The sequence below is a fragment of the Oncorhynchus nerka genome, linkage group LG13, assembly GCF_034236695.1.
Source record: "Oncorhynchus nerka isolate Pitt River linkage group LG13, Oner_Uvic_2.0, whole genome shotgun sequence".
Taxonomy (NCBI): Eukaryota; Metazoa; Chordata; class Actinopteri; order Salmoniformes; family Salmonidae; genus Oncorhynchus; species Oncorhynchus nerka.
The window spans coordinates 95,499,106-95,515,701 of record NC_088408.1 but is presented as its reverse complement, the minus strand read 5'-3'; the positions used below and the strand labels follow the sequence as shown (position 1 = coordinate 95,515,701).

The 16,596-nt window shown below is 48.9% G+C and overlaps 1 protein-coding gene across 1 annotated transcript in view; it reads right to left on the bottom strand.

Annotated features, from left to right (window-relative positions):
• LOC115106573 (phospholipid-transporting ATPase ID-like) overlaps positions 1-16,596 on the bottom strand; it is a 93,963-nt gene that overhangs the window by 22,131 nt on the left and 55,236 nt on the right. Inside the window, exons 5-18 of the mRNA XM_065026876.1 lie at positions 15,632-15,730; positions 13,637-13,698; positions 12,919-12,991; positions 11,955-12,025; positions 11,321-11,403; positions 9,834-9,992; positions 9,106-9,194; positions 8,731-8,924; positions 8,387-8,595; positions 5,346-5,555; positions 3,335-3,523; positions 3,072-3,187; positions 429-593; positions 185-296 (exon numbers count right to left, since the gene is read on the bottom strand). Of these exons, the coding sequence (XP_064882948.1) occupies positions 185-296; positions 429-593; positions 3,072-3,187; positions 3,335-3,523; positions 5,346-5,555; positions 8,387-8,595; positions 8,731-8,924; positions 9,106-9,194; positions 9,834-9,992; positions 11,321-11,403; positions 11,955-12,025; positions 12,919-12,991; positions 13,637-13,698; positions 15,632-15,730 (1,831 nt within the window). The remainder of the gene's footprint in view (positions 1-184; positions 297-428; positions 594-3,071; positions 3,188-3,334; positions 3,524-5,345; positions 5,556-8,386; positions 8,596-8,730; positions 8,925-9,105; positions 9,195-9,833; positions 9,993-11,320; positions 11,404-11,954; positions 12,026-12,918; positions 12,992-13,636; positions 13,699-15,631; positions 15,731-16,596) is intronic.

Below are 16,596 nucleotides of genomic sequence, written 5' to 3'. Positions count from 1 at the left end.
ATTGACTAACCCTGTATCTTTGATTGATTGATTGACTAACCCTGTATCTTTGATTGATTGATTGACTAACCCTGTATCTTTGATTGATTGATTGACTAACCCTGTATCTTTGATTGATTGATTAATTGACTAACGCTGTATCTTTGATTGATTGATTGATTGATTGATTGATTGATTGACTAACCCTGTTTGTCGCCGGTGAGCACCCAGATCTTGATGTCAGCTTTGGCGAGCTGCTCGATGGTCTGTGGCACACCATCCTGGAGCTTATCCTCTATGGCTGTAGCCCCCAGCAACTACACACGCACACACACACACACACACAGAGAGAGAGAGAGAAATTAAATAATCACTACCATCAGGTCTTACTCTTTATCAAAATGTAAAAACTAAATCTGTTCCTGGTTCAGTGTTAAAGCCTTCCTTACCACCAGGTCTTTCTCTATCTCCTCATAGAGCAGGTCTAGCTTGTCCTCTCGGTCCTCCAGGGCTGTGCTGGCCTCATGGTGGCGCTGTTTCCACCTGCTAAAATACTCCTCATCCAAGTCCTTATAGGCCAAAGCCAGGGTCCGCAGGCCCTCACCAGCATACTCCTGCATGGACAGGACACACACACGATACACACACGTTGCATTTTTCTGTTTTTTACGTTACGGGATTATGTAACGTGATCCACCACCCTGACCACTATGCTCCGGTTTCGTTTTAACAGAATGTCATGTCAGGAGATCAGGATGGTGAAAAGAGGATATGACAGATGCATGGGGAGGGAGGGAGACAGATAGGCATACAGACTAACACATGTACAGACATAAATACTCCCCCCCACCCTAACCTTACCCCCCCCCACCCCTAACCTTAAACCCCACCACCACCCTCACATATGTTTACATTGCCAAATCAAGTGAAATAGATAATAAACTAAAGTGAAAAAAACAATAAAAAAAATTACAGTCATGGCCAAAAGTATTGAGAATGACACAAATATTCATTTTGACAGTCTGCTGCCTCAGTTTGTATGATGGCAATTTGTATATACTCCAGAATGTTATGAAGAGTGATTAGATGAATTGCAATTAATTGCAAAGTCCCTCTTTGCCATGCAAATGAACTGAATCCCCTCAAAAACATTTCCACTGCCTTTCAGCCCTGCCACAAAATGACCTGCTGAGATCATGTCAGTGATTCTCTTGGCTCTCAAGGCTGGAGATCCCTCTGTCAAGCTGATTGAGTTCGAATAACAGACTGGAAGCTTCAAAAGGAGGGTGGTGATTGGATTCATTGTTCTTCCTCTGTCAAACATGATTACCTGCAAGGAAACACATGCCGTCATCACTGCTTTGCACAAAAAGGGCTTCACAGGCAAGGATATTGCTGCCAGTAAGGTTTCACCTAAATCAACCATTTATCGGATCATCAAGAACTTCAAGGAGAGCAATTCAATTGTTGTGAAGGAGGCTTCAGGTCGCCAAAGAAAGTCCAGCAAGCGCCAGGACCATAGACTAAAGTTGATTCAGCTGCGGGATCGGGGCACCACCAGTACAGAGCTTGCTCAGAAATGGTAGCAGGCAGGTGTGAGTGCATCTGCACGCACAGTGAGGCAAAGACTTTTGGAGGACGGCCTGATGTCAAGAAGGGCAGCAAAGAAGCCACTTCTCTCCAGGTAAAACATTTAGGGACAGACTGATATTGTGCAAAAGGTACAGGGATTGGACTGCTGAGGACTGGGGTCAAGTCATTTTCTCTGATGAATCACCTTTCCGATTGTTTGGGGCATCCGGAAAAAAGCTTGTCCGGAGAAGACAAGGTGAGCGCTACCATCAGTCCTGTGTCATGTCAACAGTAAAGCATCCTGAGACCAGTCATGTGTGGGGTTGCTCCTCAGCCAAGGGAGTGGGCTCACTCACAATTTTGCCTAAGAACACAGCCATGTATAAAGAATGGTACCAACATATCCTCCGAGAGCAACTTCTCCCAACCATCCAGGAACAGTTTGGTCACGAACAATGCCTTTTCCAGCATGATGGAGCACCTTGCCATAAGGAGAAAGTGATAACTAAGTGGCTCAGGGAACAAAACATCAATATTTTGGGTCCACAGCCAGGAAACTCCCCAGACCTTAATCCCATTGAGAACTTGTGGTCAATCCTCAAAACGCGGGTGGACAAACAAAAACCCACACATTCTGACAAACTCCAAGCATTGATTATGCAAGAATGGGTTGCCATCAGTCAGGATGTGGTCCAGAAGTTAATTGACAGCATGCCAGGGTGGATTGCAGAGGTCTTGAAAAAGAAGGGTCAACACTGCAAATATTCACTCAATGCATCAACTTCATGTAATTGTCAATAAAAGCTTTTTCACTTACAAAATGCTTGTAATTATACTTCAGTATTCCATAGTAATATCTGACAAAAATATTTAAAGACACTGAAGCAGCAAACTTTGTGAAAATTAATATTTGTGTCATTCTCAACTTTTGGCCACGACTGTACAGTAAACATTACAATCACAGAAGGTCCATTTCATATATTATTATTATTATTATTAAGTATATATACAGTGATGTAACGATGTGCAAATAGTTAAAGTACAAAAGGGAAAAATAAATATGGGTTGTATTTACAATGGTCACACATCTTGCTGCTGTGATGGCACACTGTGGTATTTCACCCAGTAGATATGGGAGAATATCAAAATGGTGTTTGTTTCAAATTATTTGTGGGTCTGTGTAATCTGAGGGAAATATGCAGCTCAGTTTCCATCTCATTTTGTGGGCAGTGTGCACATAGCCAGTGTTCTCTTGAGAGCTAGGTCTGCCTACAGCGGCCTTTCTCAATAGCAAGGCTATGCTCATTGAGTCTCTACATAGTCACAGCTTTCCTTCATTTTGGGTCAGTCACAGTGGTCAGGTATTCTGCCACTGTATTCTCTCTGTTTAGGGCCAAATAGCATTCTAGTTTGCTCAGTTTTTTTTGTTAAATCTTTCCTACGTGTCAAGTAATTATCCTTTTGTTTTCTCATGACTCTCTCTCTCTCTCTCTCTCACACACACACACACTCTCTCTTACGTTGAGGTGTTCAGTGGTGACGTCCATCAGCTTGGTACAGGACTGGTGCAGCCTCTCATAGACCATGGTGTCTGCTCCTTTACAATACAGACACAGCTTCCCCTCTGGACTCCGCACTGTAGTGTGCACACACACACACACACACACACACACACACACACACACACACACACACACACACACACACACACACAGTTAGGCTACATCCCTTACAGACATAGTACAGTGAGAAAGAAGCTAAATCTCTCATGTTTTGTGTTCACCGATGACGGACATCCTCTTGCGGACGTTGTTGAAGTCGAGGATGGCGAGCAGCTCGTAGCTGCGTTGTTTTCCCATCTCTACGATAGTGACGCTCTCTGGCGTGCGCGAGCGGAACACGAAGCCAAAGTTGCGCGCTGCGGTTACCAAAGCACCTTCGTCAGGTGACTGGGCCTGGTACAGCAACTCACCTGTACAGAGGTAGTGAGGTCATTTCCTGTTGTTAGAGGAAGTGGTCATAACTATCGTTCTCTCTTTTTGTTGCCTACATACATGAATATGGATAAACATGCAGTCTTCCCTTTCTGACACAATTTCATAATCTCAACAATCTCAACAAGCAAAATCAAACATGCTCCTCACTTTCACAAACACTCTCTCTCTATCCCTACCCCCATCTCTCTCCCCATCCCTCTCTTCTCACCCTCCTCTCCCCTCTCCTCCCCCTTGCTCTCTCCCCGTCTCTCCCTCCTTCTCTCCCCTCCCTCCCCTCCCCTCCCCTCCATCTTCTCACCCTCTGTCTTCTCCTCAGCCATAACAGTGTGACAGAGTGCCAGTGTTCTGAAGAAGGAGTGGACCTCCCTCCTCCCTCCCTCCCTCCCTCCCTCCCTCCCTCCCTCCCCTCTCCCTCCCCTCCTCTCCCTCCCCTCCCCTCCCCTCCCCTCAGCCATAACAGTGTGACAGAGTGCCAGTGTTCTGAAGAAGGAGTGGACCTCCCTCCCTCCCTCCCTCCCTCCCTCCCCTCCCCTCCCTCCCCCTCCCCTCCCCTCCCCTCTCCTCACCCTCTGTCTTCTCCTCAGCCATAACAGTGTGACAGAGTGCCAGTGTTCTGAAGGAGTGGACCTCCCCTCCCCTCCCCTCCTCCCCTCCCCTCCCCTCCCCTCCCCTCCCCTCTCCCCCCTCCCCTCACCCTCTGTCTTCTCCTCAGCCATAACAGTGTGACAGAGTGCCAGTGTTCTGAAGAAGGAGTGGACCTCCCTCCCTCCCTCCCTCCCTCCCTCCCTCCCTCCCTCCCTCCCTCCCTCCCTCCCCTCCCCTCCCCTCCTCTCCTCCCCTCCCCCCCTCCCTCAGCCATAACAGTGTGACAGAGTGCCAGTGTTCCCTCCCTCCCTCCCTCCCTCCCTCCCTCCCCTCCTCCCTCCCCTCCCTCCCCTCCCCTCCCTCCCTCACCCTCTGTCTTCTCCTCAGCCATAACAGTGTGACAGAGTGCCACCCTCTCCCCTCTTCTCCCCTCCCCTCCCCTCTCCTCCCCTCCCCTCAGCCATAACAGTGTGACAGAGGGCCAGTGTTCTGAAGAAGGAGTGGACCTCCCCTCCCCTCCCCTCTCCTCCCCCCTCCCCTCTCATCCCCTCCCCTCCCTCCCCTCTCCTCCCCTCCCTCCCCTCCCCTCTCCCTCCCCCTCCCCTCACCCTCTGTCTTCTCCTCAGCCATAACAGTGTGACAGAGGGCCAGTGTTCTGAAGAAGGAGTGGACCTCCCCTCCCTCCCCTCTCCTCCCCTCCCCTCCCCTCTCATCCCCTCCCCTCCCTCCCCTCTCCTCCCCCCCTCCCCTCCCCTCTCCTCTCCTCCCCTCCCCTCACCCTCTGTCTTCTCCTCAGCCATAACAGTGTGACAGAGTGCCAGTGTTCTGAAGAAGGAGGACCCCTCCCCTCCCTCCCCTCCCCTCCCCTCCCCCCCTCCCTCCTCCCCTCCCCTCCCCTCTGTCCCTCAGCCATAACAGTGTGACAGAGTGCCAGTGTTCTCCCCCCTCCCCTCTCATCCCTCCCCTCCCCTCCCCCCTCCCTCCCCTCCCCTCCTCCCCTCCCTCCCTCCCCTGCCCTCTCCTCCCTCCCTGCCCCTCCCCCCTCCCCCTCTGTCTTCTCCTCAGCCATAACAGTGTGACAGAGGGCCAGTGTTCTGAAGAAGGAGTGGACCTCCCCTCCCCTCCCCTCTCCCTCCCCTCCCCCCCTCCCCTCCCCTCCCTTCCCTCTCATCCCCTCCCCTCCCTCCCCTCCCTCCCCTCCCCTCCCCTCACCCTCTGTCTTCTCCTCAGCCATAACAGTGTGACAGAGGGCCAGTGTTCTGAAGAAGGAGTGGACCTCCACATTCTCCAGCTCTACAGCCTCCACCAGGGAGTGGTCATGGAAGGAGAATTGATGGTCAGCAAGAGGGTTGAAGGACCAGTCCACTGTCTCTGTGTGCTCGTTGATCTCCAATCTCTGGCCAGTGTAGTCAAATACATCTCCTGGAGAACAGAATAGAGACTTGATGAGTTCATATGGGGTTCCTCACAATGGAGGAGGGATTCGTGTGAACCTGTGATTGTGTGTGTCGTTGTTCATGTGTGTGCGACATGCATGTGTGTTTCTGTATCCTTCCATACACACTTCCTTGCCTGCCTATGTATCATCTGAACCTCACCGTAGCCCTTCCTAGTTACCATCTGAACCTCACCGTAGCCCTTCCTAGTTACCATCTGAACCTCACCGTAGCCCTTCCTAGTTACCATCTGAACCTCACCGTAGCCCTTCCTAGTTACCATCTGAACCTCACCGTAGCCCTTCCTAGTTACCATCTAATCCTCACCGTAGCCCTTCCTAGTTACCATCTGAACCACACCGTAGCCCTTCCTAGTTACCATCTGAACCACACCGTAGCCCTTCCTAGTTACCATCTGATCCTCACCGTAGCCCTTCCTAGTTACCATCTGAACCTCACCGTAGCCCTTCCTAGTTACCATCTGAACCACACCGTAGCCCTTCCTAGTTACCATCTGAACCTCACCGTAGCCCTTCCTAGTTACCATCTGAACCTCACCGTAGCCCTTCCTAGTTACCATCTGAACCTCACCGTAGCCCTTCCTAGTTACCATCTGAACCACACCGTAGCCCTTCCTAGTTACCATCTGAACCACACCGTAGCCCTTCCTAGTTACCATCTGAACCTCACCGTAGCCCTTCCTAGTTACCATCTGAACCTCACCGTAGCCCTTCCTAGTTACCATCTGAACCTCACCATAGCCCTTCCTAGTTACCATCTGAACCACACCGTAGCCCTTCCTAGTTACCATCTGAACCACAAAGTAGCCCTTCCTAGTTACCATCTGAACCTCACCGTAGCCCTTCCTAGTTACCATCTGAACCACACCGTAGCCCTTCCTAGTTACCATCTGAACCTCACCGTATCCCTTCCTAGTTACCATCTGAACCTCACCGTAGCCCTTCCTAGTTACCATCTGAACCACACCGTAGCCCTTCCTAGTTACCATCTGAACCTCACCGTAGCCCTTCCTAGTTACCATCTGAACCTCACCGTAGCCCTTCCTAGTTACCATCTGAACCTCACCGTAGCCCTTCCTAGTTACCATCTGAACCACACCGTAGCCCTTCCTAGTTACCATCTGAACCTCACCGTAGCCCTTCCTAGTTACCATCTGATCCTCACCGTAGCCCTTCCTAGTTACCATCTGAACCTCACCGTAGCCCTTCCTAGTTACCATCTGAACCTCACCGTAGCCCTTCCTAGTTACCATCTGAACCACACCGTAGCCCTTCCTCGTTACCATCTGAACCTCACCGTAGCCATTCCTAGTTACCATCTGAACCACACCGTAGCCCTTCCTAGTTACCATCTGAACCTCACTGTAGCCCTTCCTAGTTACCATCTGAACCACACCGTAGCCCTTCCTAGTTACCATCTGAACCTCACCGTAGCCCTTCCTAGTTACCATCTGAACCACACCGTAGCCCTTCCTAGTTACCATCTGAACCTCACCGTAGCCCTTCCTAGTTACCATCTGAACCTCACCGTAGCCCTTCCTAGTTACCATCTGAACCTCACCGTAGCCCTTCCTAGTTACCATCTGAACCTCACCGTAGCCCTTCCTAGTTACCATCTGAACCTCACCGTAGCCCTTACTAGTTACCATCTGAACCTCACCGTAGCCCTTCCTAGTTACCATCTGAACCACACCGTAGCCCTTCCTAGTTACCATCTGATCTGAACCACACCGTAGCCCTTCCTAGTTACCATCTGAACCTCACCGTAGCCCTTCCTAGTTACCATCTGAACCACACCGTAGCCCTTCCTAGTTACCATCTGATCTGAACCACACCGTAGCCCTTCCTAGTTACCATCTGAACCTCACCGTAGCCCTTCCTAGTTACCATCTGATCCTCACCGTAGCCCTTCCTAGTTACCATCTGAACCACACCGTAGCCCTTCCTAGTTACCATCTGAACCTCACCGTAGCCCTTCCTAGTTACCATCTGATCCTCACCGTAGCTCTTCCTAGTTACCATCTGAACCTCACCGTAGCCCTTCCTAGTTACCATCTGAACCTCACCGTAGCCCTTCCTAGTTACCATCTGATCCTCACCGTAGCCCTTCCTAGTTACCATCTGAACCACACCGTAGCCCTTCCTAGTTACCATCTGATCCTCACCGTAGCCCTTCCTAGTTACCATCTGATCCTCACCGTAGCCCTTCCTAGTTACCATCTGAACCTCACCGTAGCCCTTCCTAGTTACCATCTGAACCTCACCGTAGCCCTTCCTAGTTACCATCTGAACCACACCGTAGCCCTTCCTAGTTACCATCTGATCTGAACCACACCGTAGCCCTTCCTAGTTACCATCTGAACCTCACCGTAGCCCTTCCTAGTTACCATCTGATCCTCACCGTAGCCCTTCCTAGTTACCATCTGAACCACACCGTAGCCCTTCCTAGTTACCATCTGAACCTCACCGTAGCCCTTCCTAGTTACCATCTGATCCTCACCGTAGCTCTTCCTAGTTACCATCTGAACCTCACCGTAGCCCTTCCTAGTTACCATCTGAACCTCACCGTAGCCCTTCCTAGTTACCATCTGATCCTCACCGTAGCCCTTCCTAGTTACCATCTGAACCACACCGTAGCCCTTCCTAGTTACCATCTGATCCTCACCGTAGCCCTTCCTAGTTACCATCTGATCCTCACCGTAGCCCTTCCTAGTTACCATCTGAACCTCACCGTAGCCCTTCCTAGTTACCATCTGAACCTCACCGTAGCCCTTCCTAGTTACCATCTGAACCTCACCGTAGCTCTTCCCGTTGATGGAACACTTGTTGAAGATCATGATGTTCTGAGTGAGTGTTCCGGTCTTGTCCGAGAAGATGTATTTGATCTGACCCAGCTCCTCGTTCAGCGTGGTGGTCCGGGCCTTGGCCGGGGTGTCACTACGGGCATGGTACATCTTCCTGTCCCAGTCGATGTAGAAACTGTTGCCCAGACGGATGACCTCCACACTGCAACACACATACAGGAATAATTCATTACATTACATACAGTAGAACCAAAGCGCAGACATGTATCTGCAAGGTACAGTATCTCGAATAGGCAGAAATACAGAAACAGACTCTCTCTCTCTCTCACTCACACACCTGACGTAGAGGGAGATGGGTACGACGGTGTTGAGGATGATAACGTAGGACCAGAAGGTGAGAAAGGAGGAGAAGGGAGTGTCGACTCCGTCCTGTCTGGGCAGGAAGGCCGTGAACTCTGACCCCCAGCGTTGCTCCCAGATCCGGTTGCCGATGGCCAGGATCATGCACATGAACGCCAGGAAGCCAAAGATCTGACGGAGGAAAGAGGGGTCAATAGGTCAACAGGTGAGAAGAGAGATGTAAAGGCTGACAGAAACTATAGATAATTAAACTGAACCCGGTGTAATTGACAAAACACCAAATTGGAAATGAGAGATGCTCAGTGAATATTAAAATGAAGATCTTAATGAAACCCACAACAGCTGGACTCACACAAAGGACGAGCACGTTCATCAGGCGGTCGATGCTGGTCCTCTTGAACGTGGTCTTCCCACAATTCTGCATCAGTTTAGTCTCTGGACCTGGACCACAACCGGACCACAGGGTTAGTATTAAATAAGAATTTAGAAGACAACTAAACAGCTGATAATTGACACAACCTCAATGTATAGAAGAATAGCTTTTAATAAAGGTTAGAAGCAAAATGTCTATTTGGTCAGTTAGTGTTAGGTATTCCCAGTTGATGTTTATTATCTATACTGGCCAGCAGAGGGCGGTGTTAACTAACCTGTGAGCCAGCACTTGCCCTTACCTCTGCAAGCATTTCACTGTAAAGTCTACACCTGACAAATACAAGTTTATTGGATTTGACCCTTAACCTCTCACCCTCCAAACAGCACCAGTCCTGACCTCTAACCTCTCACCTCCGAACAGCACAAGTCCTAACCTTTAACCTCTCAGTTCCGAACAGCACCAATCCTGACCTCTAACCTCTCACCTCCGAACAGCCCCAGTCCTGACCTCTAACCTCTCACCCCCCGAACAGCACCAGTCATGACCTCTAACCTCTCACCTCCGAACAGCACCAGTCTTGACCTCTAACCTCTCACCTCCAAACAGCACCAGTCCTGACCTTTAACCTCTCACCTCCGAACAGCACCAGTCCTGACCTCTAACCTCTCACCTCCAAACATTACCAGTCCTGACCTCTAACCTCTCACCTCCGAACAGCACCAGTCCGAAGCACCACTCTGTGTTCCTGAGGGTGCAGCCCCTCAGCAGGATCTTGTTGTTGTCCAGAGAGTATTTCTGACCAGCGTTTGTCAATGTTCCTGTGAAACGGTCCAGCCGGTTGTTGGGTGGCTCACAGCGCACCTCCCCTGGACATGGTTAGAAGGAGAGGATGAGACACAGGGTTAGGAGGAGACACAGGGTTAGGAGGAGAGGATGAGACACAGGGTTAGGAGGAGAGGATGAGACACAGGGTTAGAAGGAGAGGATGAGACACAGGGTTAGAAGGAGAGGATGAGACACAGGGTTAGGAGGAGAGGAGAGGATGAGACACAGGGTTAGGAGGAGAGGAGAGGATGAGACACAGGGTTAGAAGGAGAGGATGAGACACAGGGTTAGGAGGAGAGGAGAGGATGAGACACAGGGTTAGGAGGAGAGGAGAGGATGAGACACAGGGTTAGAAGGAGAAGATGAGACACAGGGTTAGGAGGAGAGGATGAGACACAGGGTTAGAAGGAGAGGATGAGACACAGGGTTATGAGGAGAGGATGAGACACAGGGTTAGGAGAAGAGGATGAGACACAGGGTTAGAAGGAGAGGATGAGACACAGGGTTAGGAGGAGAGGAGAGGATGAGACACAGGGTTAGAAGGAGAGGATGAGACACAGGGTTAGGAGGAGAGGATGAGACACAGGGTTAGGAGGAGAGGAGAGGATGAGACACAGGGTTAGGAGGAGAGGAGAGGATGAGACACAGGGTTAGAAGGAGAAGATGAGACACAGGGTTAGGAGGAGAGGATGAGACACAGGGTTAGAAGGAGAGGATGAGACACAGGGTTAGGAGGAGAGGAGAGGATGAGACACAGGGTTAGGAGGAGAGGAGAGGATGAGACACAGGGTTAGAAGGAGAAGATGAGACACAGGGTTAGAAGGAGAGGAGAGGATGAGACACAGGGTTAGGAGGAGAGGAGAGGATGAGACACAGGGTTAGAAGGAGAAGATGAGACACAGGGTTAGGAGGAGAGGATGAGACACAGGGTTAGGAGGAGAGGAGAGGATGAGACACAGGGTTAGGAGGAGAGGATGAGACACAGGGTTAGAAGGAGAGGAGAGGATGAGACACAGGGTTAGAAGGAGAGGATGAGACACAGGGTTAGAAGGAGAGAAGAGAGGGTATTCATATGTTTAAAATATCATTCATTTACTAGAGCACTGAACCCACACCTGATTTAAATATGCTGCTGAAACTATGTTTTTCTCTGGCATTTGGCTTTATGCTTTTATGAACATTATGGCATGGCTACAAAGCAGGAGCAGGATGACTTTTCCCCCAGACTCTGATCAAAGGTCAGTTTATGCATTTCCCCCTTAATGGTTACTATTAGGATTTGGCTGATCCTGGATCTGTATCCAAGGGAAACTTCTACCCAGAGATACTACGTAGAAAGTGTCTAACCAACCCTCTGAGTGTAACTCACCATTGAAAGCAGCCAGGCTGTGGATCTTGTCTCCCATGTCTCCTGTTACTGTCAGAGCCTGCTTCACTTTTAGATTGGTCTCTCTGAGAGGTGGAGGAGAGAGGAGGAGAAAGAGGAGAAAGAAGAGAAGGAGGAGAAGGAGGGGAGAAGAGAAGGAGGAGAAGATGGGCAGAGGATGAGGAGAAAGAAGAGAAGGAGGAGAAGGAGGGGAGAAGAGAAGGAGGAGGAGATGGGCAGAGGAGGAGGAGAAAGAAGAGAATGAGGAGAAGGAGGGGAGAAGAGAAGGAGGAGGAGATGGGCAGAGGATGAGGAGAAAGAAGAGAAGGAGGAGAAGGAGGGGAGAAGAGAAGGAGGAGGAGATGGGCAGAGGATGAGGAGAAGGAGAGAAGGAGAAGGAGGGGAGAAGATGGGCAGAGGATGAGGAGAAGGGGAGAAGAAGAAGAGAAGAAGAGGAGGGGGAGGAGAAGAGGAGAAGGAGGAGAAGATGGGCAGAGGATGAAGAGAAAGGGAGAAGAGGAAGAGGAGAAGGAGCAAGGAGGGAGATAAGGTATGAGGAGTGAGTACTAATAGACATAAGCTTTGTACAGTAGATGGACTAGTAAAATGAAACACACACACACACACAGACACAGACCCATCCAGTTCAGCAGTCTCTATGTAGACCAGGTTGAGAGGTTCACTACTAGAGAGCAGCAACAAGTCTGCCTGAAATCACACAGAGATTCACAGAATCAGATTCACTGACTATCAAACACACGGAATATAGGCACCAGATTCACACCCAGTCTATCAGGATGGTCTCCTGTGCCAACTGTTAAAATAGACTAACAGTGAGGTACAGTATGTTTCAGGGCTGAATCCATATGTTTCAGGGCTGTATCAGAATGCTTTAAGGAACTAACACTGAGGTACAGTATGCTTCAGGGCTGAATCAGTATGTTTCAGGGCTGAATCAGTATGTTTCAGGGCTGAATCAGTATGCTTTAAGGAACTAACAGTGAGGTACAGTATGTTTCAGGGCTGAATCAGTATGTTTCAGGGCTGATTCAGTATGTTTCAGGGCTGAATCAGTATGCTTTAAGGAACTAACAGTGAGGTACAGTATGCTTCAGGGCTGAATCAGTATGTTTCAGGGCTGATTCAGTATGTTTCAGGGCTGAATCAGTATGCTTTAAGGAACTAACAGTGAGGTACAGTATGTTTCAGGGCTGAATCAGTATGTTTCAGGGCTGAATCAGTATGCTTTAAGGAACTAACAGTAAGGTACAGTATGTTTCAGGGCTGAATCAGTATGCTTTAAGGAACTAACAGTGAGGTACAGTATGTTTCAGGGCTGAATCAGTATGTTTCAGGGCTGAATCAGTATGATTTAAGGAACTAACAGTGAGGTACAGTATGCTTCAGGGCTGAATCAGTATGTTTCAGGGCTGAATCAGTATGTTTCAGGGCTGAATCAGTATGCTTTAAGGAACTAACAGTGAGGTACAGTATGTTTCAGGGCTGAATCAGTATGTTTCAGGGCTGAATCAGTATGTTTCAGGGCTGAATCAGTATGCTTTAAGGAACTAACAGTGAGGTTGGTTCAGTTTTGTTCTCACCGTAACAAACTGGTTGTTTTCCAGTTTGATGATGTCGCCAACCTGAACGGCCATCCATTTCTCACTCCGTAGTCTAGAGAGACAAATATGGAGAAGGAGATGTGGGGGTAGAGAGAGAGTGTGTTGGTAGAGAGAGAGAGAGAGAGAGAGAGAGTGTTGGGGGAGAGAGAGAGAGAGAGAGTGTGGTTGGAGAGAGAGAGAAAGAAAGAAAGAAAGAAAGAAAGAAAGAAAAAGAAAGAAAGAAAGAAAGAAAGAAAGAAAGAAAGAAAGAAAGAAAGAAAGAGTGTGTGTTGGGGGAGAGAGAGATAGAGATAGAGAGAGTGTGGATGGAGAGAGAGCGTGGTGGGGGAGGGAGGGAGGGGAAAGTGAAAGTGAGAGAGAATTGTGAGTAGACATTAGGGATTCCCTGTTGTTTGGGGACAGTCAGGAGGAAACATAAGACGAAACATAAACATAAGGGTCAGACTGGAAGAAAACAAACACTTCCTGTTGTCCTGCAGCTGCTTCCTATTGCCCCCGAGAAAAGAGGACACGGTGCCTTACTGTCCCTGCCTTACGAACACACATTTGTTGTGGGAATGGATTTGTGTGGAGGACAGTGGTGAGAGTAGGATGGGGACAGGAGGGCCAGACAATATCTGACCACACACACACACACACAATGGCCCATTATACTTTGTGTTGATAATGACACCAATAGTAGATCTGATGAACTTACTCTCCATCCATGAGCACTGTGACCTTCCTGTTGTTCACCTGGTTATCACTCCTGTGGCGGTTCTGGTAAAACAGAGAGGATTATAAAATTCATTAGACATTAGTTTCTAACCTCAAGGTTCATTTCCTGGTTAAATCCTGTTTAAATGGGACGGGTGAATGGAGTTAATCGTTAAACTTTCTTCAGGTCAGAGGTTGTGTAAATGTTTGGTTTCGGTCTGGAGTCTCACCAGACCACCCAAAACTCGGACATCCCACCACTGCGTCGCCAAAGATGGCCGCCATCTCCTCCCCAAGAGCCAATCATGATAAGCCAAATACGATGACCTCACAAAAGCTGTCGCTGGACCGTGAAGGCAGAAAGGTCTGTTTCTACGTCGCAAATGGCACATTATTCCTTATATAGTGCACTACCTTTTTGACCAGAGTCTATGCTCTATTGGTCCTGGTCTAAAGTAGTGTACTACAGCCCTATTGGTCCTGGTCTAAAGTAGTGTACTACAGCCCTATTGGTCCTGGTCTAGAGTAGTGCACTACAGCTCTATTGGTCCTGGTCTAAAGTAGTGTACTACAGCCCTATTGGTCCTGGTCTAGAGTAGTGCACTACAGCTCTATTGGTCCTGGTCTAAAGTAGTGTACTACAGCTCTATTGGTCCTGGTCTAAAGTAGTGTACTACAGCTCTATTGGTCCTGGTCTAAAGTAGTGTACTACAGCCCTATTGGTCCTGGTCTAAAGTAGTGCACTACAGCCCTATTGGTCCTGGTCTAAAGTAGTGTACTACAGCTCTATTGGTCCTGGTCTAAAGTAGTGCACTACAGCTCTATTGGTCCTGGTCTAAAGTAGTGTACTACAGCTCTATTGGTCCTGGTCTAAAGTAGTGTACTACAGCCCTATTGGTCCTGGTCTAAAGTAGTGCACTACAGCTCTATTGGTCCTGGTCTAGAGTAGTGCACTACATAGGGAATAGGGTGCCATTTGGGACCTGGCCTGTGTCTCCACCTGACCTAACAAACAGATCCTTGTTTTGCTACGGAGGTTAACGTGTAACCAGGTGAGATCACATTTCCCAGACCGGTTCAGTATCAGGTTGCCAAATTCACTCCACAGCCAGTAAAGTAGCAATAGTGTTTGTTTAACCTGACAGCTGGAACTGAAAGTCATTTTCCTTTTTATTGTTTTGGTATTGAAACTAAATTCCTGCTTGATTCAGGAAGTAGTGAAAGAACAAGCCCATGAGAGAGAGAGAGAGAGAGAGAGAGAGAGAGAGAGAGAGAGAGAGAGAGAGAGAGAGAGAGAGACAGAGAGAGAGAGAGAGAGAGAGAGAGAGCGAGAGAGAGAGAGAGAGAGAGAGAGAGAGAGAGAGAGAGAGAGAGAGAGAGAGAGAGAGAGAGAGAGAGAGAGAGAGAGAGAGAGAGAGAGAGAGAGAGAGAGAGAGAGAGAGAGAGAGAGAGAGAGAGAGAGAGAGAGAGAGAGAGAGAGAGAGAGAGAGAGAGAGAGAGAGAGAGAGAGAGAGAGAGAGAGAGAGAGAGAGAGAGAGAGAGAGAGAGAGAGAGAGAGAGAGAGAGAGAGACAGAGAGAGACAGAGAGAGAGAGAGAGAGAGAGAGAGAGAGAGAGAGCGTGAGAGAGAGAGAGAGAGAGAGAGAGAGAGAGCGAGAGAGCGAGAGAGAGAGAGAGATGAAAAGGAAAAGCTAAGAAGATATCTGCTTGGGGCGGCAGGGTAGCCTAGTGGTTAGAGCGTTGGACTAGTAACCGGAAGGTTGCAAGTTCAAATCCCCGAGCTGACAAGGTACAAATCTGTCGTTCTGCCCCTGAACAGGCAGTTAACCCACTGTTCCTAGGCCGTCATTGAAAATAAGAATTTGTTCTTAACTGACTTGCCTAATAAATAAATAAATAAAAATTGGAATGGCGAAGGGCTGAGCAGCGGTAAGCTGTGAAAGGTAAGGAGGATGGCCCATATGCAGGATCCTCCTATATGTATATTAATAACTCACTATGTCATCGGTGGCATCTTTAGCAGCCGTCACAGACAGCACCAGGACCAGAGGGACTACGGTCGTGAACCAGGACAGAGAGGAGATGGCAGGAATCACCTACCGCAACACAACATTCAACAAACACTCAGGTAACATGTATACAACATTTCACATTAATATAACAGACACCCCCAAGATAGGGAGGAGATGGTGGTCATACAATTAGGAATTAGAATATTAGAATGATCATGAACCTTCTAATGATGAAATAAAGGGGCTGCAGGGTAACCTAGTGGTTAGAGCGTTGGACAAGTAACCGAAAAGTTGCAAGATCGAATCCCTGAGCTGACAAGGTACAAATCTGTCGTTCTGCCCCTGAACAGGCAGTTAGCCCACTGTTCCTAGGCCGCCATTGAAAATATGAATTTGTTCATAACTGACTTGCCTAGTTAAAACAAGGTAAAATTAAGGTCAGACATTTTGTTCGGTAAGTTGGTGTGCCATGGTTTGCCAATGTATGAGCGTACAACAGTGTGTGGGTATGAGCGTACAACAGTGTGTGGGTATGAGCGTACAACAGTGTGTGGGTATGAGCGTACAACAGTGTGTGGGTATGAGCGTACAACAGTGTGTGGGTATGAGCGTACAACAGTGTGTGGGTATGAGCGTACAACAGTGTGTGGGTATGAGCGTACAACAGTGTGTGGGTATGAGCGTTCAACAGTGTGTGGGTATGAGCGTTCAACAGTGTGTGGGTATGAGCATACAACAGTTTGTGGGTATGAGCGTACAACAGTGTGTGGGTATGAGCGTTCAACAGTGTGTGGGTATGAGCGTTCAACAGTGTGTGGGTATGAGCGTTCAACAATGTGTGGGTATGAGCGTTCAACAGTGTGTGGGTATGAGCGTTCAACAGTGTGTGGGTATGAGCGTACAACAGTGTGTGGGTATGAGCGTTCAACAGTGTGTGGGTATGAGCGTTC